Genomic DNA, 26,884 nt, shown 5'->3' on the forward strand with positions numbered 1-26,884 from the left:
AATTGTTGGGGGCTCCTCCTCTGGAAAAAAGCTCGCATCACGGCCAAGTCCCAAGCAGTGGCCTAGTTCGGAGGCAACCCTCTACGCAGATGAAAATCAATCTCAACTCTGGTAAAAGAGCTGGTTGAGATTTTCAGGAGTGGCGCCGAATCAAGGGAGCGATTCTGCCTCGTAAGGCTGAGCAATTACTATAAGCGACAAGACGCCACCAATTCTGGTCATGTCCAGACTCTTCCGCGCGGCTGAGGGAGGGAATATGGCAACCTGGAAACAAGGAGGAAGTGATTGTTCATGACGCGTCGCTATCAACGAAAATTGACGCATAATGGTTTTCTTTCTTTTTTTTCTTTTTTCCCTGCCCTGGTGCGGCGAGCGGCCTCCGACCAGCAGGTAGAAATGGTCCTAAGTTTGGGGGCCGGGGAGGCGATAGAGCATTTTTGGTTGCACACACATGGCCCAGGGCTTATTCGCAATGAATATCGTCAGGGTACAAGATCCTACAGCCTTGTGTTCATTTGCTCAGCTGCCGCGGTCGAGAACTCTTCCAGCAGCAACTTGGTGCCAAGGTGGCAACATGGTAGGCGTAGGACAGACACCCTTCATTTAGCTTCACATGAGAGAAGTGGAAAGGATTGCCGACTCAGAGGTGCAACGGTCTGTGACCTGCGTCTATTGATGGGATGACGGGTGGCAAACGGCCGCTAGAAGGATGGCTGTCAGTGGAAAAGACAAGCGACAAGGTTGAAGATGAAGGGGGTGTCCTGAGGTGTTGACGCGTCTGGTGTGGTGGGAGCCTTCAAGAGATGGCGGCCATGGGCCAATAAAAATCGTTCTGGCAGGTAGGACGAGGTGGTGAGAGGGACGGATCGTTTTTTGCGGCATGATTATCGGAGAGTCAAGCGTAATGCATGGTCCTTCGGAGACACAGTAGAAAGGAGTGTAGATAGGAGGACTCCGTCTAGGACTCTCTTGTGGATATCTTTCTTTTGGTGTTTTGGTGTGCCGGACCAGGCAGAAATCAAAGGTGAGCCACATCGGGTGACCTTGGAAGGAGGTTAGTCATCAAGCCAAATTGGGTCTGGACTTCTCAATGCCACAAATGCTTTCTCTCATTCGTATACTGACAGAAGGAGCGGCGACGGTTGCCTGGCGGTGGTTGCCAGTTGTGAATAAGAAGTAGACCTCTCAATGGTACGTACCGCAAGATAGAGGAGCAGGTGGGGGGAGGGGAAGAGCGGTGTGGGGCTTCTCAATCGATAGTGCCTTCCCCGTTGTTTGTCACTGGAGTCTGTGTGTGTCACTCTCGGAAAGAACGAACCCAAAATCTGCCCACAACACCACCTCAACCACAACCACAACAACATTCCGCTGCGATGAGATGCGATGCGATGCGATGCAATGGGATCAACCCGTATGGAAACACGCACAGTCACGGCTATGCACCCCGCTCTGCTCGTCATGAGCCGAACCAAGCAATCACGATGATGAAATTCTAAGCTTCGATTGCTTCCCGCCTGCACGAAACAGGGCCACCAATAAGCAGGCTACGGTGGCTGAGCAGCTCGAACTTTTTCGTTAGAGATGTGCACAGCCCACCCACCCGCACACTAACAGTTTTTCGCTTTCGATTCTCTGTCCTCGCTTCGCTACTGGTTTGGTCGGACGAATTTTTCGCACTCAATCTTGACTGTGATGCAGTGGCGTGTGGCTCCCCTTGCAGCTTGCAATCCTTCGACCAGCCACCAGTGAAAAGCCCGTCGGCGACAGCGACGGCGAGAGTACCCGAGCCTGTCTACTACTGGTATGCTATCCACAAGTGTTTGGCCATTCGCTACGCTGGGCTGTCAACGATCGATTGCCTCCGTCGTGCCATGCTGCAAGCCGCTGCAGGTCCACGAGGTGGAGATGGCCATTACGACCATTCAGGGAGAATGTATTGTGACGTTAGACAGGGACGGACTAAGAGCTTGCATGAGGCCTTCTGAGACGCCGCGGTGACTCAGTCTCTGTCCAAGGGGACGTATGGATTATTCCGAGACTCGAATGCTAGTTCGATTGGATAGAACCTCGACTCGACCCCTTCTACAATGGGTCTGTCGCGACTCGCGCGACATGGCGGCTGTCGCTTGCCCGACTGATTCATCCATATCGATCAATCTATGTCAACCGCGAAGACAGGCCCTAAATGTCACTCTATTGTGTTTCGATTGCCGCTGTCGTTGGCACGGTCTCTGTTCGTTCGTGCTTGGCTTTGGCCCGTGCCTTTCCATCGGGTCGAATAAATGAAGGGACGGGGATTAGATGGCCATGGGTGTGGCATGATGGGCATTGAAGGCAGTGCAAAAAATAGCATCATATCACGGAAAATATTGTTTCGCCTTTTTTCAGTTAGGATTGGGACCTGGCCTTCTCATCTATCAGAGAAGGCTGCGACAGGGCATCACCAACACCACCACCATCACTGGCGCCGCCTTCGACGTCCTCTAACATACCACGCCGAGTCCGGTGCCTCTTCACCTTGACGGCGGCCGGTCCAAAGCAGGCCCGCGCTAAAGGACTCTAGAGGACGCCGGCGTCCAGCCAGTCGGTTCTTTCTCCATTCCACGGTGAACCATCACAACCAGAAACAGAAAAAACGCCAGAACAACTCCAAAGCGAGACGTTTCTCGGCAGAAACAACTTGTCCCCCATATGCAAGCCCCCAAAATGAGGACTCACACGGCGCATCATGCGGGACATCTAGAAAGCTCATCGACCAGTCCCAAAGCCCCTTGGCTCCCTCCATCCTTCTTCATTGGCAGCCTAAGGCCACCCCTCTTGCACAACCCACCCAAGTCAAGTGGCCCGCACTCCGCCCCTAGGCCTCCCAGCTAAGAGGCTGTGAACAGCGAGCTCAAGTATTTCGCAGCGACGCAGAGTGCGAGCGAGACATGTACAGGTCGCCCTCAGGGGAGCGCCCTCTCAAGAGCCTTCGGTGCGGGCTGGCACTTCAGGGCTCCAGCGACTCCCCTTCCCCAACTAAGACCCCCTCCACGCACCAAACAGGCCTAGCGAAGACTCATCGGTCACTAGTAGAACCAATTCAGGCAGAAGCGTGGCAGGGGTCAAAGGCTCAAGGGGTGGCATGCAGCGTAGGCGCAATGCATCTCACAAGTCCTACAAGGCCTCATCTCCACCATTCCATATCACCCATCATGCATCTGTAGCTGGCAGCACTTTACCCTGTACTTACTTGAGGACGCAGAGAATACCTCCGGCTGCTGCTGTCACTGCCGCTTTTGCTGCGTACCCGACCCCTGCTACCTACAGTCTCCCTCCCACCTTTGTCTTGGGACGCGCCTTTCTCACACTTAACGATATTTAATTCAGACGCGGTATCGCTTGAGATCACGCCGTCCTATTTTCCCCAGCATCCCCACTTGGACATTTTACACTTTGCAAAGACATCCCGCACACAAACAAGGAACATCCTCAATCTATCCACACACCCTGTTGTTCCACACAGCTATACTTAGGCAGATACGTTTTACACCCTTCAACATCTGGACTCACATCCAAACCCTCAACATCTGGTATATAACATCCCAACTCCCACTTGGCTGCCATCTTGGAGGACCAACCAACTTACACATTAACAACCTAGATCTACTACTACCTACCACACTTTGGCACAACAACACATTGGCTTCTTCCAAGCGTCACATCACTACCGACACACTGTCCTCCACCCGTGCGCCGGAAGCTTTCTACCTCGACAACACCATCGTGCTAAAGCACAAGTCCCGTCGACCAGCCAACACTCGGCAGGAACCCCAAACCATTTCTACGTTGACCACGCCCGCGAAACGAGTTCACTTCGCTCCGGAGGTCGTCCAACCATCACCACCACCCTCGCGCACGCCGCGCACTCAACCAACTACACAAGACACTATGTGCACCACCGACGTATACACCGACGTCTACCCAGACGGCCGCAGGAGCGAATACCAGAACCCAACATTCTGCTCTCACTCCCGCAACGGCCGCCTCTGCACCAATCCCGTCGTCTACAATCACCCACCTCGTGCTGTTGGCTACCCTACTGCCCAGCCGTCGACCTCATACCCTTACCCTCAGCAGATGCCGCCTACGCCGCCTATGAGCTCACCGCGCAATCCTTCTGCTGAGTCTTCTCGTGCTCGGAGGGAATCGAGCTCGAGCGAGCGAAACCACCGGCCTTCTGGTGTCTATGTCAATGGCCAGAAGGTTCTCGACTTGAACCGCAAGAACCGCTCACGCAACGAGCGCATTGTGATTGTCGACTCTCCTCCGACCCCGCGCACACCTCCCAAGCAGTTTGCCATGCCTTATACCGCGCCCCCTTCTCCCAACGCCGGCGGCACTGCCCCTCAGTTTGGCTACAGCCATGTACCTCGCGGGTCCCTCCGTCCGGTCATCGTTGACGAGCGCCCGCGGCCTAAGGTTGAGATTGAGGTTATCGACAACGGCCACCGCCGACACCACTCCTCTGACTCGCGACACAGCCACTCCAGCGCCGAGGACGAGGAGCGCCGCCGGCGACGTCGCGAGAAGGAGCGCAAGGATCGTGAGGAGAGGGAGCGCGCTGAGGAGGAGCTTCGCCGGGAGCGCATGCGTGCTCGCATTGAGGAGCAAAACAAGAAGATTTCGCGCCGCCCCGCTGTGCCTGTCCCTCCGGCGCCACTCAAACGCTCCTCGACTGGTTACGCCAACGTTCCCCTGACTGCGGACCAGGAACTCATTGACGCCGTGCGCCGTCTAGAGATTAACGAGCGTCGTGCCGCTGACCGCCGGGAGCGCGAGCAGCGCGAGCGCGAGGAGGAGGAAGAGGCGCAACGCCGTCGCTTGATGGAGCGCATGATGCCACGGCGGAGGGCGACAGTTGGGCCCGGCAGCCGTCGGCACCGGGTTCTCTACGATGATGGACTTTACCGCTGGGAGTAAACGGCCCAATTACATTTGAAGACATATGTTTTGGATAAGCGAGATTTACGCATTTGAATTTTGTTGTACATGTACTTTATATAGCAAGCGTTTTTGGCTTAGACAGTGGACGGGGATTGGAGGGAACAGAATAGGAGGGGTCGTCAGAACGGCGGCGGATGATACCACAACAATGGATTTGGACTGGGTTAGTTCAGGATAGAATCATAAACAAACAAGCAAAAAAACAAGATGATTCGATTAAATAAAAAATACCTACCTGTATTCTTGCAATATTCCAAGTTTTGCGTGGACAAAAATCGGTGAAATTGTAAGGCGAACAACGACCTTGTGATCGCTAGCCCATGCATGTCTCACTACGTCCCTTGTCCCCTCCAACCCCGAGACACACGGCAAGGGGGGGACAACAACGGACGAGGAGTCTGCGAAAATAGTAGTAGCCATGACATACTGTCCTTTGTCGTCTCATGTCTGCTGAAGATGGAGGAAGGGGGGGAGAGGGAGGGGGGGGGGGGGGGGGGGGGTTGCGCTGGTCTGAGTCAAGACACCATTTTCTTTAAGCGAAGGGGGGGAGGTTCTCTTGGTTTTGTTGTTTTTACGAGGGATGGATTGGGGATTATTCCAACCTCCTACAGAATGTGAAGGGCTTCATAGGAAGTCTCCAGAAGAGGAAAGATATGCTTCAAGACATCCGGGGGGACGACGGACATCCCCAACTTTGTGTGGTCTTTGCTTGTTCTCACGATATGTCTTTCATAGGATTCACCAGTGGCTTTATTTGGCGCAGCGACGGCGCGGGGCGACGCGGGGTTCTACGGCACAGAGCGCGTTGTTGCCTGGTGGAGGGGGATGGATTTTTACTGGCATCTTGACGCATTTGACGTGCTTTGTATGTATGTAATGTATGTATGTATATCCTTGCCATCGGCTGATGGGGGTCGTTGGAGAGGAAGTCCCCTGTGAGAAACATCATTGGCGATTCGGCGAGGTTGATGCCTGCGCTGTCGGGGGACGGATAGGGCTACCCATATCCACTATTTTGCCTACTCCACCCTCAGCGGGGGTGAGGAATGGGGGATGTTGACTGGTTGGGAGGATGGTCCTTGTTATGTGGGGATCGAAAGGTGTAGGGGGTCTTCGGCGTGTACACCTGGAGTCCGGTATCGGTGAGCCTCGGTGAGGTGTCGTTGCGACTTTGTCCGACGCTAGGCAAATGGGAGACGAAATGTTGTCCGGTTAGATTTTACAAAGTCCAGACCCAGCCTTTTTAGTCCAAGGTCCAAATTAGAACCCGTATTATTTGAGGAGCTACGATTTGGGGTGTGTGTAAGTGACTTGGCGAGAGTGAGACATCTACGCGCACCCGTTGCGAAAGGCCGGTCCCGTGGCACCACGCCTTGCTGAGCAAAGATTGGTCCACCGGTGTAGGCCCACTCACACGCACACACAAGCAAACACACACGCCCCCTCCTCCGATCCGGTGTCGGGTGGTTTGCCGGGGAGTCATCAACCGAGAGTTGGTGACACATTTTGGCGGTGAGCGTGGTGAGGGTGCCTGAGGCTATTCCCATGGTTGATTTGGATGGGGGAAGCGTGTCTGGGAATGTGGGATTAAGCAGGTGAAGGTCAACACAAAGGGGAAGACGTCGTAGGTTCAGGAAGACTAGAAGCGTTACAAAGATATAATACTGATTGTCATGAACGAATACGTGATACTTTGATGAATAGTGTCTATACATTCCTATAAATTTACCTTCCGTTCCTATCGTGTTTCTTCCCGTCTAATGTGCTGAACATTCTGCATCCATCTTGTAACGATTCCCACTAATTCCTTTAGGGTGACAGACATATATTTGCGTCCGGGGGAAACGGCGACATACAAAGTCGCCAATACTTTGCTGCTTAACTAGCCAAACTGCCCTTCAGATCCGTTTTTTGGCTGCCCTGTATCGTTGCATTTTGGCAGTGGCATCAGCCAGCACTTGAGCTACCACACATCACCTTATAACCCTGATACTCTCTTAAGAACGGAATTCATTTTATAGGTCTGTTGCAAATGGTAACAAGTCTAGGGGATTCCGAGACAAAGCGTCAGTCACCTAAAAGCAGTTGATGAGCCTCTTACTGATATCGTTGTTCATGAATAGCAATAACGCTGTTGCCGTTCTTTTCAGAATCGCCACAATACGAGTAAGAGAAGTTGAGTCTGTTCTGAAGACCGACTGTGAAAGATTGTAGTTCGCCAATGTCAACGCTGTGGCGATAGCCCCCTTTGCCTACCTATCTTAGATAGCAGACTTCCGTGTGAAGCTGGCTACGTCCAGCCAATGCCACATAATCCTCTCCTAAGCCAATTCTAGTTCGAGTTCTGGAGCCGCCTAGATAACCATCTACAACTGACAATCTGAGTGCTGAAGCGGCCAAGGCTGGTCCTTCTGCCAAATAGCGCCGGCTACTGCTTGTTTAATTAACAAAACTTAGCCGGAGAACCGAAAATGTCCGTCGCCCCGAGATGGGAGAATGTCTAGTCGCATTACGAGTGGTGTGCCATGTTGAGAGAGCGAAGATAACCTTTTCAACCGCGCAGGACGATCACATTGAAGGAGTCGGGGGAATCTGGTTTTGGGCTAATGAAACGACTCGAAAATCACAAATCCGATTAGCTATTACAACCGTTAATTGGAAATACTATGCCAAACCGGGGTGTAGTTGACCCTTTTCGGTTACATATCTGTAGTTTAATTAATCAAATGGGTATGCGGCAGCCGCTGCTTTTTCAAGTAACGTCCCACACCCACTTCTGGGCACCCCCCACATTTGGGCACCCCATTTACACCAAAAACGCCGTTTTTCGAAATTCTATATTAAACTAACTACTATACTTACTAAGAAAAGAAAATATATATAAACTATGTTAAGTATAATTATAGCCATCTAATTTTTTATAAAGGTTTAAATATGTTAGAAGTATAAGTATATTATACTTCTATTTTACTTATTTATCCTATTTAGTCTTATCTAAGACTTAGTAGGACTTACATGTTACGGCCAGCTAACTGACAGTGGGTTTGTGTTAACAGTAAGCCAGGGATTGAGAGTAGTAACAGTCGTTCCGTGGTCCTGGTCGAATAGATCGTAGATCTTCAAAGGTCTTGGTGATCAGTCAAGGCCTCAACAAGAGTCGTAGAGTAGTCGTCACTTAGGTATAGCTGAAAGTACCGGTTAGGGTAATCACGAAGTTGATTGCTGAAGAACTAGGAAAGGTAGGACTCGAGAGGACTCGAGTCCCAACTATATACAAGTCTGGTTCCATGCTGAACACTTCCTGATCCTGGGGGACCGACACCCAGGACGTCGGTCCATCGCCATGGACCGCCCTTGGCACCGTCGGTCCTGTCCCAGGACCGCTTATCGTCCGTCGGTCCTGCTTATCGTCACGTGACCTGTATCCTAGTTCTTCCGTTCCGTGGGGGTTGTTACGACGTAACGGCTGACGGCCGTCCCTATAACCGCTGAGCCCCTGCGGGGAAAAACATCAACAACAGCGAGAACGAAATTTTTGAAAACAGCATCAAATTGATCAAACCACGCCCGCTCGCGCTCTCAGAGGTCACTTTGGGCATAATGTCATCCTCGGCATTGATTCTGCTCCTAAAGAGCCTGCTCGTGGCCGCGGGCGGGCTCTGACCACGAAAAATTCGAGAGCAAGCCACAAAGTATGACACGTCAATAGACAACACCATCGACACCACCGCGGTTGAGTCACGGGCTATCACGTGAGCACAACGACCAAGCCCAAACAAACATCAATACTACAGCCACCGATAGGTTATAGGTCGCCTATCACCCCCGACAAAGTTTGCAACGTCCCGCGACAACAACGACGACAAGCCCGACAGAACGGTATTACCTCCTGCATAGAGAAAGCACCAGACACCAGGCATGCTACGATCGATGCTACAAAATACTACAGTTTGCAGACAGATTGGTCCCCTGTCGCCCCCTCCGCGAAGAAGGATTATCGCCCCTTCAACGTATGACAATGTCTGCGGAATCTGTATACGAGCTCTTATACTTAGTAATCGGACGAATCGAAGCGGTTGGAGCATTGTGTTTTGCAGATTGAGTCCGACTCCAGGCGGTGGATAGAGGTAGTGGTCGAAAGATGGAAACATAGAGCCATATAGGAACCCAGCATGAGGCAACAAAAAGATTTACAGATTCAACTGAGATATAGCATATACGAGTCTGAGAGGATGCGGACAAGATAAAGAGACGAAGCTGAGGGCTGGGGGGAGACTATAGGTATATAGAACCAGACATGGTGCCTAGCACCAACAGAACCGAAGTAGGAGGACGCGAAAGAAGGATTCTAGAAGGCAACACCAAGCGAGAGAGCAGGCAGGAGGACAACAATCTTCAACAGAGGGCATAAACACACAAGAATAGATAGCATAGTGGGAGCTTGGGGACAGCTGGTCCTGATCCAACAACAGGGCGAAGTGGGGCGTCGCGGTTTATCGTCGATGCTTCGGCTGTCTGCCAAACCCCGCTTTCCGGGCATAGCTGCTAGCATAAGAGCGGCTTCATAACCGTGTAGGAATCAATCAATCAATCAATCAATGCCCTGCGTTAGCCGCCGGGATCCAGGCGGGGTCGTGTTGGCGACCATGTCCAACGGGTCGTAACACTCGTCGACCTCGAACGAATATTGAAATGTATCAGCTTTCACTGCATGAGTAAACAGATCCACTTAGGTAAAAGAAAAGGAAGATTCAGACTAGTCTAGCCTGTAAAATAGCTTCAAGCTTCAATTCACGGCTGAATTGAGTTGCGAAGGGCGGGCTCAACGGGAAAGCGGGAGCTTTGTGGAGCCTGAACCTTGCTTAGAACCCTTGGCCACTCGGAGAAAAAAAACACATACAAGGCTTAGTGTGCAAACAAGGAGCTGTATCACGGAAAGCTGGGGGTTTCTGGCTCTGACGGTACCTAGCGAATTCGCAATCGTCTTGGTCCCCGCATTTCTGTTTCTTGACGTTGGTGTCACAGGTTTGGCGATCATGGATTACGCGGCTCGAGCTCCACGTGATGTGGGAGGTCCCGATATCAATGTCTTATTACGGTGAGCTCAGACATTCTTACATCTTCCTCTCTACGGGCTGAAACTTCGCGCATACTGTACTGACGTGGTCTATGATTTTCAAGGAAGTGTAGTTTGATCGTCAGAAAGGCCTCAATTGGTAGCAGCGAAATTTCAAGCCGCTTACAGTAACCCGGTCTAATTCGGTCTGGAATCATTCAACAGATCTTCTCCGTTGTGTAGACATCGTAAAAGTCCGCTTTTACAAAGCATTCCTTATGGTCTTTTTAGAAAACTGAATTCGGAAGAATCTGGGAAAATAGTCTCTATAGCTAGTTGCTGATGCAAGTCGTCAGTCGCACTCAGTACGCATGCCGTGCCCCATATCCTATCACATAGTTCACGATAGTATGCTTATGTAGACTATGATGGCATTAAAATGCTGCTCTGATTTACAAATTTTCGTCCCTTTGCTTCAAAGAAAGGCAACCAAACTGGTTACCTCCGGTGGCTCCTTGAAGCATTTGTCTAGACGTGTTACACAATGTTGGAAAGAGGGTCGAGGTCTGGAACTTTTGTGGGATGGACCAGGTTTAATCAAATGATACCAATGTGCGTTTACTGACAATTTCTATAGCAGCAAAATTTAAAGTAATAGGAGGAAATAAGCGTAAAAATTGTAGATTCTAGAGGAGTGCAGCAGGCTGGCCGTGTTGACTAGCGCCACCCACAAGCTTTTCTACCACCTTATCGACCTCATAATGATACATCCAGGTAGCTTTCTTTTCACTGGCTCGCCTAACTCGTTCCTCAATCTCCTCGTCGGCTGGAAGCTGTTCTGCCAATAGTTTGGTGTTGATTACGGCGAAATTGTCCAACACTCCATACAAGTCGCGGTAATGGGGTGATCTGATTTGATCATACAGCTGCAACGCAGCCTTCAATCCCTCGCCATTCTTCCAAGCAAAGTCAACGCTTCGAGTTAGCGCGTAAACGTCTTCCAAAGCAAACCCAGCACCAGCACCAAAGGCTCCGGAGAGTGGGTGGGACGCGTCTCCGATCAAGGCCAGCGCATCGTGTGAAATTACGCTATCCAAGCGTGGGCCTGAAAACAAGGCGAACTCCTCTGTCTTTCCTTGCGCTGCGAGCTGGATCACTTTACGAACCGGCTCGCAGAACTCGTCATACTCCGAAGCGATAGTCGAAAAGTCAAAAGGACGACCCCAGCTGACGTGCTCCTGGCCTTCGGTTGGTCGGCGAATTCGTGCTGTGACCTCAAAGTCATCCCCGCCGAGGGGGCAAGTGAAGACATACTTGCCCCCAGTGTTTTGCCAGAAAACAGGGGACTTGGGAATGCCGTCGATGGCAAAGGCAGCTTGCTTATTGATGATGGTACGGTACGCAGACTGCCCGTTGTATTTGATTTTGTGTTCCGGGAAAGCAAAAGATCTTACAAACTGCGATGCTTTTAGTAAAACACGTTGAACTTGATCAGACAGATTGTTGGAAATTGTACCGATCTAATACCATCCGCGCCAACTAGTAAATCAACTTCATCTGTGAAGCCGTCTGCGAAACTAATTTGGATTTTGCCACTTGGGAGCTTGACAATATCTGTCAACTTCTTCGAGACGTGGATTCGAGACTGATCAACATCTTGAAGCAATGCCGATTGCAACTTGGCCCGGACCATCCGGCAACTCCGCTGTTGGAGGGGTACGTCTGAGGAATGACTGCTTTGCTCCAGGAGTCTGCCAGTTCTTCCATTTCTGTTTTCGGGGTCAATTTGTCATCCTTGCAATGGAACTGGGTGAGTATCACCTTGTTTGCCCGCTCGTCCCGTCTGGAGATCTGAAGAAATCATTTGGATCTACATTCTTGGCTGCTCCAATCAGTTCTAGAAGCCTCCATGTATGGCGTTGAAGGCTAATGCCGCCGCCAGTTTCGCTAATTTCAGGCTTCTTCTCATAAAGATTCCAATCGACATATTCTAATTTGTTAAACTCGATCGCCGCACCCAGTCCACCGGGACCACCGCCAATAATGGCGACTTTGAGAGGACTTATATTGGTTTCGCTTTTCGCCGCCATGGTGGATAGGCTGATAAACGTTTAGATTGTGATATACTGGGTTGATGCAACGATGAGATGGGGTTGCCACTCGACCGGAATGACTTGGCATAAGCTATTTCTATGCCCAACAAACCTACTTGCGGCCTGCGTGTCATTTTATGGTTTCTCGTTGCATCGATCCATCATTTGATGGATGCTGCCTATCAGGTCATTTTGCTGCATTGCGCAATCTTTGGAGCATATTGTCAATTCCGCCGACGCCGATAAAGGACCAACCCCCACGGAACTGGGCACTCCAAAAGTCGAAAACGGTGGGTCTTTGAATGAGTATTGCGAATTGATCATTGCTTACAGATCATTTGAATTGCATCGGCAATTAAGCATCCGACTAGAATACAAGTATAACAATATTTGTTCATCTTTAACTAGGACCAAATCAAGACCTCGTTGCCGTTACACACCAATAAATGCCTTAATAAGAAAACAACCGTGATAAGGTCTCTGATCAAGTAAAAATGGATTACTTATTGACGAAATCTTGGGGATGACGATTGCACTACTATGACAATAAGATTAAGCTTCCATGTTTGACCAGCACAATGTCAGCGATTACAGGTGCAAATTGTTGCTTGCTGTCGTTTGCTCTTTCAGATGATGCTTTGCATTATAGCAAGTGCCTTACCGTCACGAAGGCCAAATTTGAGCTTAATGTCCTGAAAGTCTGGAAGAGTGTCGATACATGGGACAAGTTTGTCCTGTTGATCCAGTAGTAGACTTCATTGATTTGTAAGCGTGAAATGGGAAATGTTATCTCATAGGTTCTCAATATTCCTAAACTCACCTGGTCATGTTTAATCAAATCTGCCAATTTACGATTATTTGATAACAACTTGATGCATTGCAACCTGTCGATATCTGAATCTCATTGGTTTGTGGGTACGTCCGTCTTGTGCAGCGAGTGAGCAACCCTTTACGAGTCCTCCGGTTTTAATCGACTATTTTATTCCAATCTCTGCAGTAAACTAAATGTGTGAATCTTCAGATCATGTGACTCACTCATCCATAGAGGTCTCTATGAAATATTTGATTTGTACAAGAAAGTAATACCATGGCTAACTAGATTGGTTTACAGTCTTTCTTTTGCAAGCTTAAGTAAATTTAGAGAGGCTTTTAATACTATTAAAGTCTTCAAAAGTCCTGCTATAAAAGGACTTAATATTCTAAAACACTCCTCAAGTTATACTTGGATTTGAATATTAGTTGCAAACTTTCAGTAGCCTTTATTGTATGATAGAGTCTCTAAGTGCTGCTTCACTATCACATCATTCCTTCGAACCTAATATTAACAGGGAGTTTCATTTTGGATGTAGTCATATGATTTGCGAAGATATTGGCTGGAAGGACCAACATCTGGTCTTTATGCTGTATCTTGAGGATATACAGTGCCACCTTGCCTTCGGATCTCATCCATTATCTCCATGACACGAATGGTTTCCGACCACGGCATAACACTGCTTTCTAAGCGTCCTGCTAGAACATCCAAGGCAGCATTATCGGCTTCCCAGTAGTAACCTCGTCCAATGGGCTTGTAATCGTACTTCTTGCCAGAGTCTCTTCCAACAATCCCCTTATTCTGATCTCTCCAGAACTTGGGATAGACTGTGAAAGCTTCGGGATCGGATGGCACGGTACCCTGGACTTCGATCGTTCCGTTGGTCCCTTGGATGCGTGCCAACACATCTGGGTTTCCGGTTGCCATCGTGGTAGATGTGACTACTCCTTGCCTACCAGTTGAAGGATACTGAAGAATTACGCTGCTAGTCACTTCAACATCCCCGTAGTGTGTTTGAGCAGCAAATATTTTGGGCATTTCAGAATTTGCCGGAGTACCTGGGTCCAGGCCGAGAATGGCCCATGTCAGAGTGTAAATGCCCAGATCAAGCAGCGAACCAGCACCTAAATAAGGCTGTTTGTAACGTGAATCATCAGGCAGGTTGGGAATGTCCATCTCGAGACCAAACTCAGAATACACTCGAAAGACGTCGCCAATGATCTTTTCTTTGTGAAGGAGGCGTTGCAAGTCCTGAACGAGAGGACGATGGCGTAGCCACATGGCCTCTGCAACATACACCTGCTTTTCTTTCGCGAAGGCGAAAACCTCCCTCGCATCACGGGCATTCAGCGTGAATGCTTTCTCACAGAGGATAGGCTTGCCGGCTTTGATCGCATCCAAGCAGTTTTGTTTGTGGAATGCATGCGGGGTTCCAATGTAGACAATATCCACATCCGAGTCCCCATAAACTTCGCCATACGACCCGTAAATAGAAGGGCTGCTTGAGGGGCAGAACTTCTTTGCAAAATCTTTTCCCTTCTCGGTCGATGAGCTTCCAATGGCCTGCACGATATGTTTGACCTTTGCATCGGGCCTGGAAATCAGTAGGTCCTCCACGAACCAAGAAGAGATCATGCCCGTAGCTGTTCACAGTTAGTGGGGGGAAACAGTGTAATAATGACTATATTTGCGGGATAACACTACCAATGATACCCCAACGAATCGCTGGTAATTCCGACATGTTGATCTGATTGGCTGAGATTAAGGACTATAGGCGTGTTTTTGAACGGAAATTGAAGTGCGAGAGGAGAAGAAGTCTTTGCTTAATAAATAAGATGCTGGATTAACAGTGTCGGTCGGAATTTGAATCCCGAACCATGCGCTTGCTGGTTTCCAGCTCATATGTACACTTTCTTCCAGTCTCCCCGCGTTCCGGTACCTAGGATTTCCATATTCGGAATTATCTCGGTGACGTCGTTCAAAGATTCGGCGGCACGTCACTGGCATTTCGATTATTTTCGCCGGAGCTGCCTGCATCCGCTAAAAAGGGCAATAAATTCCCGGCAATCAGCTACTATCGGGATTTAGCACAACCATTTAACAACCCTCAACCACCGATCTCACTGCAAAAAGTGACTTACTGCATTACAAGTTTTTAGATTTTACTTTTCTTGGCGAAGCCACACCCTAACCCTTTTCCTTCTTGACAGCAGTGAGAATCAATAACCATGTCATCCCCGCCTAAAGTTCTGAAGGTTGGTGTTGTGGGCATTGGCCGAATGGGTCAACGTCATGCTCTCAATGTTCTTCGTTTAGTACCTGGAGCAAAGCTGATTTGTGCCTGTTCTCCTGCACAAGCCGATCTCGATTGGGCATCTATCAATCTTGAACCATATGGAGTCAAGGTGTATCAAACGTTTGAGGAGATGATTGAGACTCCCGGTCTGGAAGCCGTCATCATCTCCTCCATCACGGAATTGCATATGCCACAGACACTCGCCGCGTTCGAAAAGGGAATTCATGTTCTGTGCGAAAAACCCATCTGCAACTCTCTTTCAGAGGTAAGATCTCCCCCCTCATGATTTTGCAAGTTCTTTTCTGGATGCTGACCAGAGTTGAAACAAGTTGGAAGCGCTATGCGAGCGTGTGGAAGCGAAACCAGAGACGAAAGTAATGGTGGCGTTTGTCCGCCGCTTTGATGATAGTTACCAAGATGCCTACGCAAATGTCAAGTCAGGCACTATCGGGAAACCGTTTGTTTTCAGGTCTCATGGCGCCGAGAAGCTCGACCAGAGCCCTTTTTTTCATCAATACCTCGCCAAGTCGGGCGGCATCTACTTTGATTCCGCCATCCATGATATCGACCTCGCCTTGATGTTCCTGGGCGAGGATTCTGTTCCTAAATCTGTCTCGGCGATCGGCACTGCTGAATTCTTCCCAGACCTGAAGAAAACAGGGGATGCAGATAACGCAATTGGAGTGTGCGAGTTTTGGGACGGAAAGATGGCTCACTTTTACCATTCGAGAAGTTCAGCCGTCGGTTATGACAACGTCACCGAGATTTTTGGAACCGCTGGTAAACTGACGGTGAACGCCACGCCAAGGAGAAACCGTGTGGAAATCTGTGACAGTGATGGTGTTGTGAAGGTCGAACCCACAGCGTCCTGGTATGAGAGATACATGTCTGCGTTTGTTGTCGAGGCAAACGCATTCGTGGACGCGATTTTAAATGGCCAAGAGATGCCTATCCCTTTGAGGTCTGCAATAACGTCCCTTCGCATAGCGGGAGGCTTGCAAGAAAGCTTGCGAAGTGGTCAAAAAGTCCACTTCAATCGGCAAGGTCTGGTCGTTGGGCCGAATGCACAGCTCTAAGAAATCTGCTCCAAGATCTTGCATTGTTATCCCACATCTTTTTAAAAATTACTGCCCGTTGGAGCATCTCAATAATAGGATTGCAGACTACATACATGGCTACTCCGTTGAAGGAGAAACCCGGAGCACAGCGGCAAGGCTGCATTTATATGTCGAAGCACTGTTAGTGATCAGTCCATCAATACATAAATTTCCAGGATAGTTATCCAATCAAACGCCATTGAAAAACATGTTTTATCCAGATTTAGCACACGGTCCTTTGGGATGCGGGAGACTTAGGGAGAATTGGTGGTGGAAGGATGCGGTGGGTTATTCCCGATCCCTACCACATGGCTCGACGTACCTAGACCATTGTATGGCTGGCGATGTGACCGATACCATCAGCAATATAAGAAATATAAAAGAAGCTACTCTCATAGGCATGAGGCCTCATGAACTTCAGATTCAATATACTAAGTTCAATGTCACCATTACAAAATTTGCTGGTTCTACCATCTTGGCACTATTTATCCTGAGACTTATTATTATCACCACCTTGCTTGCACCATGTCACGCCAACAGCATAAGATAGAACCTTCGTTGGACCCTGCGCAGACACCTACAAAGTCAAATCAAGATTCGAAACTATTAGCACCTGACGGTGAGCCAGTATCGACAAGCTATGATGCCGAATCCAACAACAATCAAGACGCCCCAATGAAGAAAGACATCCGCTTCTGGACAATGTTTCTCGCCATAGGACTCTGCCAGTTTCTTGCGGCCCTTGATGCGACTATTCTCTCAACAGCACTTCCAACTATTATGTACGAGCTCAACTCCGGCGAGCTGTATGTCTGGGTCATCAACTCCTATCTCTTGGCTTCAACAGCTTTTGGCCCCATATTCGGACAGGCGTCCAACATCTTTGGGCGTCGCATCCTCACCATCCTGGCTGTACTTCTCTTCATTGTCGGTAGCGCCATCTGCGGTTCCGCAAATGGCACAGTCACGCTCATTATCGGAAGAAGTATCCAAGGTATTGGAGGCGGCGGCTGCGTTGTGATGCCAGAAATTCTCATTTGCGATCTCGTCAGTCTTCGGGAGCGCGGCATGTATGCTGGAGCTCTGGCTGCTTCATGGACCATAGCATGTCTTGCTGCTCCCATCATCGGCGCTGTTCTGGCAGAACGTGCGACATGGCGATGGATTTTCTACATGAACATCCCCATCTCGGCGGTGGTGCTGGTGCCCGTGGTTCTCCTCAAACAGCGGTATCCGCACCAGGGCACATTTTTCCACCGCCTACGTCGCATCGATTGGCTTGGAAATGCCATACTCATCATGGCTGTAGCTTCTCTTCTGCTTTCGCTCACTTGGGCTGGTACTAAGAATGCGTGGTCTTCGTGGCGAACCATCGTTCCTTTGGTTGCGGGCATTCTGGGCCTTGCAGGCTTCGTTTACTTTGAGTCTCTCTCTTGGTTGGCCGAGCCTACCATGCCCCTACGTCTTTTTCAGAACCAGACGTCTGCGACAATATACCTCACAAGCTTTCTGCATGGCATGCTTCTCTTTTGGGTAGGCTACTTCCTCCCAGTTTACTTCCAAGCAGTTCAGAATGCATCTCCAATGAGGTCTGCTACTTTGATACTGCCCGTTCTCACTGTCGGAGCACCAGCTGGTCTTCTGGCGGGTGTCCTGACAACCGTCACGGGTAGTTATCGACCTTGGCATTTCGTTGGCTGGGCTATTACGGCAGTTGCTTTGGGACTCTTCACCCTGCTAGACGCAGACTCCTCCTTGGGATATTCGGTCGGCTTCCAAGTGCTCTTTGGCTTCGGATTTGGAGTCCTATTCACAACCTTTCTGCCTGCACTGTTGGCAGGCTTATCCGACAAGGATGTCGCAGTAGCAACTGCCACATGGATCTTCATCCGCAATTTGGGGTCTATTTGGGGCATCGCAATCCCGGCGGCAGTTTTCAACACACGCGCAGATCAAATGGCTCAGGTCTTTCCCGATGAGAGCCTTCGAACACTGTTATTGAAGGGTGGTGCATATGAGCACGCTACCAAAGCCTTTTTGGACCTTTTTCGTAAGACACCTGAAGTATACGATGTGATTGTTGACCTCTACGTCAAGAGTTTGAAGTTGGTGTGGCAGGTGGCGATAGGCTTTGCTGTCCTGGGGTTTTTGCTGTCGTTTCTAGTACAAAACCTTGAACTTAGGAAGACGAACGATACAGAGTTTGGATTGGGTCCAACTTCCAAACCCAGCAACATTGTATAGTCGCTCATCACGGACTGGCCTTGTCCTCACTTGATCAATAGAATTGTATAAAGTGCTTGTAGTAATAGTAACAATAAGACGACAGGAAAATTTCCACCCCCCCTTTTTGCTGACCTCGTTCTAATTGCGCTTCAATATGGTGGCTCATCTGTTTCAGACTCCATATCGGAATCAAAAACCCGGAGAGGATAGTAATCTTTCTTTCCAGCTTTGTTAACCATTTTTCTGTTCAGCTTCCGTAGTGAACTCCAATCAAGATTTGTTTCGTCTTCAGGCTCCGTCCATATGCTATTATAGTTCTCCCATGGCCTATTGTTGTGTAGGTGTCGCGGGTGGTTGGTGAAATACGTCAGCTGTTCAGCAAAAAAGAGTTCCAAATCAGGGCACTTTGTCCTCAAATGCTTGAACACTTCCTCCCAATTCCCACCGCCGCCATAAATTTTGACGTCCCTGAGAAAGACTCGACGGGCTCTGGGATACTGCTTTGATCCTGGAGAAGCAGACAACAGTTTCAGCAGTGTTGATACATTGGTCCAGAGTCGATAAAGTGAGAGGTCTCTCAAACCCCTCATATTAGAAATCGGGTTCCACTCGAGCCGATCTAGATGAAGATAATGCGAAGCCTCGATGGCCAGTGATTCGAGATTTCTGCATGATGACACGAATTTCCAAAGAGAGTCTTGATGCTCTCTGTTCGGATAGGCAACCTGCAGATTGCTTGGTCCATAGCCGGAACTCAAGATGTCCGTGAGGTCGCCGTCGTTGTAGTCATCGTCTATAATGAAGTACCACGGACTTCCTCCTGGCCCAGTCTCATCCACGATGGCTACTCTTAGATCCTTCAGACGATCTCGCGCCTCCTGCACCATAACACTGGCTAGCTGGCCAACATGCCAGGTGCATGGGACTGCAAGGTTAAGCTTTACAAGGTATTGGAAAGCCGAGCTCTTGAGCCCATATTGAAGAGTAGAAATAGTCTCGTCCAGCCCCTCCATGTCGTAACATTCTCCTATTAGCTCTGGGCGGCTGCTAGCCCCAGGAAACGTAACACTGAAGTCCTCAATGCAGGTGAGGGTATCGAAAAGACGCCGGACCATAGCGTGCTCTTTGGACTTGTCGTAATGCAACTTGCAGTCTACTCGCATTGTAGACTTATCGCGCGGCCCAAGTACGTCAACCGAGGTGGAGTTCAAGACGATAAAATTATCGTCGACATCTTCACCAAAATGCCTAAGCGCATGGTTAGTAAATCTCAAAGCTCGATAATGACAGAATAGACGGCCACTTCAATGGAAGAAAGAGAACCTGAGAGGAGATTTCTTACTCTGCGTGGTCGTACGAGTACGTACGCTCGAATGTTTGTAGGTCATCCATATCATCGAGGCTTAGTTTTCTGATCGACTCTCCCATTGTGTCGCTTTTAGTGTCACAGCACTCTATGATTGTTTTACAGCAGGCTTCATTGTGTAGTCGAATGTTCCACCACATGTGCTTCCGGAGCAGTCGAGCCACAGAGAGGTTCCATTGGCGTGACACCAAGCGTAGGTTCAACAGACTCTTGAGATCCTGGATATCTGTGTAAAAGAAAGCTGTCTTGTGCCAGTCATTGTTCCTCCCAGACAAGATGGCGGCATGGTCGGTGAAAGCGGTGAAAGCTAACCATTCCTTCAGGGAGGCGATACTCTGGAATTCTTTAGACGGCACTGCCACGACATAGTGGGAAAAGACCTATCGCTATTAGCAACTTATTTTAACAGCATATTACTATCTCCCCAGTAGGCGAAATTACCTGCTCCACGATTTCTAGAGGAAGTCGCATGTTTCTGGATGAAATTGAACATCGCGCATTCAGGTACACATAAGCTGCGCGGTAAGGATAGCGTCCTTTTTCTTAGAAATGTAGAGTACCTTAAGTGGGGCGAATACCCCTCTGCAGGCAGCAGCAGCAGACTTACCTAAGCGCTGTTTTGAGTACGGTCTTGAGGATCAAGCCTGGTTATATCCGCCCATGCTGATTGGTCTTTGGAAAAACATTGCTATCACAAGATGCAGCAGACGTTGACGGTGTAGCAACATTGAAGGATTTTGAATTGAAGAAGAAGAAAAGAAAAAGAAAACACAAGAAAGGATGTGGGAAACAACGGAGCTAAATGTTCAAAATAGTTTTATAGCTACAAGAGATGGAAGTGTTGGCAATAGATGCAGGAATGTGTCAGTCACGTAGTCGAATGCATCCTGGAGTTGTACAACTTGGGCTGTACGCGTAAAACTGTTCAACAATTAGGTACTGAATTGAGAAATTTTCAATATGTATCCTCAATCAATTTGAATTAGTTCCCAAACGTTTTCTATGTCTGTAACCTCAGTGCCCAGTAACTTGGGACGGTTTTTGAGACAGTGCGTAGTTGCAGTTAGAGATGCGCTCAAGATCATGGAGCCCATCATTCACATCACAGGACGGTACCACTGAGGGCTTATGCAAAGATTGGAGTTCTTTTACAATGCGTAATTATTTTGCGATAATACAATCACGTATCGCGACTACTGTCAGAGCTGCGTGCGCGAACCTGAGAGCTGGCTTCGTGCTCATTACCCCTGTGGTCCAGGGTATCCTCGTTTGGTTGCGTGGCAGTTGTCGGATGATAGACCAGGGCCAGGTATTCAACGCAGCGCATGATGGATAGACCTGAAAGTTGCGTAGATCCGAGTATCCGCAGTTGTCAATGTCTCACGGTAACCATGTTCCGAACCCAAAACAAGTATCAAATAGTCCCCGCCTCCACGGAATTCCCCATTGTTTCCTGGGAAGGCGTAGATCAAAAGTCGAAGAATTCCCAGCGCAGTGGTACTTTTCCAATTCAATATTACCGACGATATTACTACTTGCGTAGTCCGCGATTGACACGAAGAACTCTACACTTGCGAAATTCATCTCCGAAAAGATTAACCTGACGCATATCAATGATCAATTGAGCACTGATATCCAAACTTTCACAAAATGCGTCCTTCTGTCATTCTGTTCGCTGTATCACTTTTAGCAGAGGCTTCTCTAGCAGGTAATGACGAACCCAGCTCGATTATGCATTCTTATCGAAACTGACAGCCTTGTAGCACCTGTCAAGGCAGAAGCACTCCCTCTAATCCTGCTCCCTCGAGAGTACAAGGACTTCAACAAGAGAACACAACCAACTGCTATGCAGCTAGCAGCCAACGGCCGGCCTTGTGGATTGGACAGCAAGCAAGGCGTATGTGATAATGGACGATGCGGTACATTCATCGCTCCTAGTGGGTTCATCATCATCCGTGGTGCTGAATCGCAGTGTGGAGGAGTTTTCTAGAGCAAGCAATGATCGAGGGAGTAGACGGCAATATCGGACCAACATAATTTCATCACCCTGGGGTTTTAATGATACCTTACCAGTGCGGATTAAGGATTAGACAATTGGATGGGTAACTAGACTGATTTAGAAGCGACGACATGAATAAAAAGGTGCATTTTCGGCTCAATGATGGCCCTCCAGAGTCATTGTGACAGTCTTGGAAACCAAGTACTCCTCAACTGCCACGTCTTTGCCTGACTCTTTGCCATACCCAGATAGCTTCATGCCACCAAAGGGAGATTCAGCAGCTGATGAATTACCCGTGTTCATCCCGATCATTCCCGCGTCAAGGTTCTCCATCAATCGCCAGGTACGGTCCATGTCTTTTGTGAAGAAGTAGCTGGCAAGGCCCATGCTAGTATCGTTCGCCCACTTTACCACTTCGTCTTCAGTCGCGAAGCGATATACTCCAAGAACGGGGGCAAATGTCTCTTCTCGGCTGATCAACATGGATTGCTTCATGTCACGCAGAATTGTGGGCTCGTGGAAATAGCCAGCTTCCAGCCCTACCTCAGTTCCCGCCCGGCCCCCATGAACCACTTTGGCGCCAGCGCCGACGGCGTCTTTGATGTGGGCTTGCGCCTTTGGAATTGCCCGAGGCGTTGTCAGGGGTCCCATGGTCGTGCCGTCCTTGGCTCCGTGTCCCATTTTGATGGACTTGGTGCGCTCCACCAACTTCTCCAAAAACGCTTCGTATATCTTGTCTTGCACGTAAACCCGGTTAGCCGTAATGCAAGCCTGTCCTGCATGCCGCCATTTGAGCGCGAGCAGCGCCTCTAGTGCTTGATCCTGATTGCAGTCGTCAAAGATGATGAAGGGACAGTTTCCCCCAAGCTCGAGCGTCACCTTCTTGAGGCCCTCGGCGCAGTGCTTGGCTATCAGGCTTCCGATCGCGGTAGATCCTGTGAACGAAACCTTCTTAGTAAGAGGGTGCTTGCAGAGTGCTTCGGCTACTTCGGGGGTGTTTTTCAACGACGTTGTAACAACGTTGAAGACGCCGGGACCGAAGCCAGCTTTGGTGGCCAGGTTCGCGAGCATAAGGCATGTGAGCGGGGTCTCCGGGGATGGTTTCGCGATCATGGTGCAGCCGGCCGCGAAGGCAGCTCCGGCTTTGCGTAGAATCATCCTTGTCTTCATCTTAGCGACAGTTTGGTGCGGGTGCCTGTTGTAGATACTTACGCAATAGGGAAGTTCCATGGAACCAGAGCTACAGTCACACCGATAGGCTGCTTTAACACTAGCACCCGTCGGTTGGGAGCCGAGGGTGTTGATACGTTTCCGCGGATACGCTCAGCCTCTCCTGCGAACCACCATGTGAAGCCAAGCGCGTAGTCGAGTTCTCCTTGAGCCTCAGCCAGGGGTTTCCCTGATTCGTGGGTTAATACTGTCGCTAGATCATCTCGGTTTTCGCGGATAAGCCGATCCCATTCCAGTAGCTTCTTAGCCCTCGATCGGGGATTTTCGATGCGAAATGTTTGAAAAGCTTCATGCGCCGATTTTACAACAGCATCAATGTCCGAACGGTCAAAGTCTGGACTAGACGCAAACACCTTGCCAGTTCCTGGATCTTCAATGTCGAACGTCTTTCCCGAGGTTGCTTTTGTCCAGGAACCATGAACATAAGCTTCCGTCTGAAGAAGCTCTGGTTTACGTAGCTGTGTACGTTAGTAAAGTACTATACCATGGGGGGACTAAATACCATACCTCGAATGGCAGGTTATGGGCCATGCTTTTAACTATATGACGAAGTCCTATATCATAAATATCAGATGCTTTGACCCTGATAAGATGCTTGAGTGAGTGATCACTGATACAATTCTGCCTTTTCTTCCTAGACTCCATGCAGCCTATCTCGTTTAAATAGCCGATATGGCCTCCTCTCTTAACCCCGCACGGCATGTAAAACATTGACGTTTGTCTCCAATGACGACACGGGTGCTGCGAGGCGCCAAATGCTGCCAATTGTCTCGGTAGCGGCTCAAATTGGGGTTGCTTGGGGTACATGTGACTACTATTCGCACCAATGATTATGACAATGTCAAGCTTGCGGAAAACCTTGTCCGATCTATGTGGCTTGGCTATTTTCAATTGGGTTCCATAGAAATACTAACAACTTGTTTATCAAATGTTGCTTCAATGAGATTCGAATTTCTCTATGTGACATAATTACTCGCAATCTCCCATAGTCATAATCAGCAGCTAAAACCCAAGCCATCTAACGCCTGTCTAATTGAACATCTGAAAACCAAACGCTGTTGGGATAAAGTAAACTTATCGTCTCCAGCGCTATGTCTCAGAAGCTCAGGTTAAAGTCCTCCTCACGTCTCCTAATCTCCAACTCCACAGCTGGGCTCAGCGAAGGGTTGGCACCGTAATCGTAGATGTCGGCCTTAGAGCCAGGCGCAAGTCTCCAATCATACTGCATCAAAATATGCACGAGGGCAATCTTGAGTTCGTTGGCAGCGAAGAATCGTCCAGGGCATGCGTGCTTTCCATGACCGAATCCCAAGTGTTCGGGGCCGGTGCTGACAAGCTGGGAGACGTTCTCTTTTCCAGGCTGCTCACGTAGACGATAGAATCGATAACCGTCCCACTTTTCGGGGTTCTCGTAGACGTTGGGGTCGAAGAGGGCATGAGAAGAGACGGAAACCGATTGCCCCTTGGGAATAAAGGTCCCGTCAGAGAGTGTGACATCCTCGACCGCGATTCGCTGCATGCTCGCTGTTATGGGTTTCGACGATTAGCTAACATTTACATTCCGAGGACCTTAGTTGTAGGAGTAGGGATTAAGACATACCAAGTTGAAGAGGTTTCATGCGCTGACTCTCCTTGATAACACTGTCAAGAAGCTTCATGCTATAGAGCGAGGTCTTCTTCCATCCGCCCTCGCGAAGAACATCGGTAATTTCCTTTCTCAGATCTTCAATGATTTCCGGGTTACGCCAAAGGTCAACCAAAACCTGGCCCAAAAGGTCGGTAGTGGTGTGAATAGCGACAGTAGAGAGAAAGAGCTGCGAGATGGCCGGGTCGTAGTACTTCCCCTTGGATGCCTGCTCAAACCAGTCGATGGCATCGTTAAATTCAGGCGGGCTCCGACCCTCTGCAATGGCGGCGGCCTTAAGCGCACGGCGCTTCTCGATAACGGGCTTGATTATCCGCGCGGCTTCAATGATCTGCGAGCGCAATCTCTGACAACCAGGAATAAACCAGTGAACGATTGGGCGCATGAAAGCAGGCCACTCTCGGAGCCGGTCGCCAGAGGCAAATCCGTTCATGGTGTACTCTTTCGTGATAGTAAGCCATTCCTCATTGCGGCAGAGTTCGTCACCGAGGAACACGCGGGAAGAGATACGGGCGATAAAATGTAATATCGTGGAGCGCATGTTGATTGCGTGCCATTCTGTAGGGTTTTAGTTGGATCTTTTACGTTTGCTTCTGGGTTACATACCCTTGCTTTCGGTGAAAATGTCCTTGAGGGCCAGAGAGGCTTCATCTGCGAGAGGCTCGGTGACCTTGGCTGTTGCACTATGTAAGCAGCGACTTCAAGGGAACCTTTGCTCCCATGCCTCTACTCACCGAGCGATTTGGTAAGGTCCTTGTTGATGACGATAAGAGTGATACTATCACGTGTTCCCTCATGGAAAGCCTCGAAACCAGGGTACTTGGTTTGGAAAAACTTTCAACGTGGTTCTCGTCAGCCAAAACCTGGATACCTAAACCACAATAATGGAACCTTACCTCGACTGAGAACTGAGTGAAGCTCAGCCTCGAATCGTTTCGAATCTCATTGGCCATGGAAGGAGGCAGAACAATTGTCTCGCCCATATCGCTAATCAAGCGCACCGGTTTGTTAGGGTTGGCCTTGAACCATGAGTACATCATCTCTCTTGCATTTGTAAGGTAGCGTTGTTTGGGCCGTCTGTTGGTGAGTTCAAAAGTGCCTTTCGAGTTGATTGAGGGGGTGTTGAACTTCGGGCCTTGCAAGGAATAGACGAAGAAGACGACGAGGATCGTGGTGAGGAAATACGAGAGGGGTTTGGCGGAGGCATCGAGGTTGAACCTCGCATCGCCCAAGAGGGTGCGTGCGGACCCAGTCGTGTCCATCGTGGGTGTCGTCTGTTGGATATTGCTGTGTGTGGTTTGTGATGGTGTTTAGAACCTGTAAGACGGGCAGTAGATTTGCAAAATCAAGCAGAGAAGTGCTCATAATAAATAGTTCAAGGCCTTCAACAAGTTCCCCGCTTCCGGTTTCCGAATTTGGAACATTAAACGTTTGTTACTCTAAAAGCCTGGCCCGCCACGGACAGCTTAGCTACCCGTCGTTCCTATGAAAGGTCGGCCGGGTGCCAAGCACTTCTCCGTACATATGTGGAACCCTGTAGTCAGGGCATATGCCGTCAAATTCAGGGTAACTGTGCGATCGGGGCTGTGTAGGTTGCCGGTCAAACAGCTACGTGTGTGTATAGGTCACACCTTTTTGCACTGCGAATAGGTATTTGTGCAAGAATATACCGCAGTCCCCATGTCAGGTTCCACCATCACCACAGCAAATCGAACATGCCGCTAGTCAAGGCTGGCAGGTAAAGGGTAGTCACGTCATGTCTGTGTGTCACGCTCTGAAAGCCTTCTCAATTCTTGGCTTGGGAGTGAGACATTGATGAATCTAGCCTACTGATGTGACTATCAATAGCAAAAGACGGACAGAAATCTGAATGTACAGTGACAGCTCAAACAGTTCGGACCAAGAAGTGGTGAACACTCCAGAACGAAATCACGCCCTCAGACGGCACTTGACGGTGGCGATGGTTGGTAGGGTTCATCTTCCCCACGGCAATTCTTACCGCCCCGATTCCCCTTCTGCGAGTAATGCGAGCCCGACCATTCGTCCACATATTTTCGCACGAATACGAAAATGCCTGTA

The 26,884-nt window shown here is 49.3% G+C and overlaps 10 protein-coding genes across 10 annotated transcripts; 4 read left to right on the forward strand and 6 right to left on the reverse strand.

Moving 5' to 3' along the window:
• Positions 1–3,930: 3,930 nt before the first annotated feature.
• On the forward strand, positions 3,931–4,962 carry CTRU02_213195 (uncharacterized protein; the record flags this gene model as incomplete). Its single annotated transcript, XM_036730811.1, has 1 exon — positions 3,931–4,962. The coding sequence occupies one exon, from the start codon at positions 3,931–3,933 to the stop codon at positions 4,960–4,962; it is 1,032 nt and encodes a 343-aa protein (XP_036577341.1).
• A 3,812-nt stretch (positions 4,963–8,774) lies between these two features.
• CTRU02_213196 (uncharacterized protein) lies at positions 8,775–9,137 on the reverse strand (the record flags this gene model as incomplete). Its single annotated transcript, XM_036730812.2, has 1 exon — positions 8,775–9,137. One exon carries the CDS (start codon positions 9,135–9,137, stop codon positions 8,775–8,777), a length of 363 nt encoding a protein of 120 aa, XP_036577342.2.
• Positions 9,138–10,728: 1,591 nt separating this feature from the next.
• Positions 10,729–12,132, reverse strand: CTRU02_213197 (salicylate hydroxylase; the record flags this gene model as incomplete). The annotated part of the gene is made up of 3 exons (XM_036730813.1): positions 10,729–11,499; positions 11,559–11,811; positions 11,864–12,132. The coding sequence occupies 3 exons, from the start codon at positions 12,130–12,132 to the stop codon at positions 10,729–10,731; spliced, it is 1,293 nt and encodes a 430-aa protein (XP_036577343.1).
• A 1,399-nt stretch (positions 12,133–13,531) lies between these two features.
• Positions 13,532–14,687, reverse strand: CTRU02_213198 (dimeric dihydrodiol; the record flags this gene model as incomplete). Its single annotated transcript, XM_036730814.1, has 2 exons — positions 13,532–14,589; positions 14,651–14,687. 2 exons carry the CDS (start codon positions 14,685–14,687, stop codon positions 13,532–13,534), a joined length of 1,095 nt encoding a protein of 364 aa, XP_036577344.1.
• Positions 14,688–15,174: 487 nt separating this feature from the next.
• CTRU02_213199 (nad binding rossmann fold-containing protein) lies at positions 15,175–16,318 on the forward strand (the record flags this gene model as incomplete). The annotated part of the gene is made up of 2 exons (XM_036730815.1): positions 15,175–15,507; positions 15,572–16,318. The coding sequence occupies 2 exons, from the start codon at positions 15,175–15,177 to the stop codon at positions 16,316–16,318; spliced, it is 1,080 nt and encodes a 359-aa protein (XP_036577345.1).
• Positions 16,319–16,864: 546 nt separating this feature from the next.
• Positions 16,865–18,583, forward strand: CTRU02_213200 (major facilitator superfamily transporter; the record flags this gene model as incomplete). The annotated part of the gene is made up of 1 exon (XM_036730816.1): positions 16,865–18,583. The coding sequence occupies one exon, from the start codon at positions 16,865–16,867 to the stop codon at positions 18,581–18,583; it is 1,719 nt and encodes a 572-aa protein (XP_036577346.1).
• Positions 18,584–18,714: 131 nt separating this feature from the next.
• On the reverse strand, positions 18,715–20,402 carry CTRU02_213201 (uncharacterized protein; the record flags this gene model as incomplete). The annotated part of the gene is made up of 3 exons (XM_036730817.1): positions 18,715–19,813; positions 19,908–20,311; positions 20,373–20,402. The coding sequence occupies 3 exons, from the start codon at positions 20,400–20,402 to the stop codon at positions 18,715–18,717; spliced, it is 1,533 nt and encodes a 510-aa protein (XP_036577347.1).
• A 1,179-nt stretch (positions 20,403–21,581) lies between these two features.
• Positions 21,582–21,921, forward strand: CTRU02_213202 (uncharacterized protein; the record flags this gene model as incomplete). Its single annotated transcript, XM_036730818.1, has 2 exons — positions 21,582–21,639; positions 21,695–21,921. The coding sequence occupies 2 exons, from the start codon at positions 21,582–21,584 to the stop codon at positions 21,919–21,921; spliced, it is 285 nt and encodes a 94-aa protein (XP_036577348.1).
• A 165-nt stretch (positions 21,922–22,086) lies between these two features.
• CTRU02_213203 (succinate-semialdehyde dehydrogenase) lies at positions 22,087–23,691 on the reverse strand (the record flags this gene model as incomplete). The annotated part of the gene is made up of 3 exons (XM_070205993.1): positions 22,087–23,089; positions 23,143–23,618; positions 23,668–23,691. The coding sequence occupies 3 exons, from the start codon at positions 23,689–23,691 to the stop codon at positions 22,087–22,089; spliced, it is 1,503 nt and encodes a 500-aa protein (XP_070060386.1).
• Positions 23,692–24,256: 565 nt separating this feature from the next.
• Positions 24,257–26,067, reverse strand: CTRU02_213204 (cytochrome p450 monooxygenase; the record flags this gene model as incomplete). The annotated part of the gene is made up of 5 exons (XM_036730820.1): positions 24,257–24,684; positions 24,761–25,363; positions 25,412–25,480; positions 25,540–25,639; positions 25,702–26,067. 5 exons carry the CDS (start codon positions 26,065–26,067, stop codon positions 24,257–24,259), a joined length of 1,566 nt encoding a protein of 521 aa, XP_036577350.1.
• Between the last annotated feature and the right edge of the window lie 817 nt (positions 26,068–26,884).

Source organism: Colletotrichum truncatum (assembly GCF_014235925.2).
Source record: "Colletotrichum truncatum strain CMES1059 chromosome Unknown Contig_0009, whole genome shotgun sequence".
Lineage (NCBI taxonomy): Eukaryota > Fungi > Ascomycota > Sordariomycetes > Glomerellales > Glomerellaceae > Colletotrichum > Colletotrichum truncatum.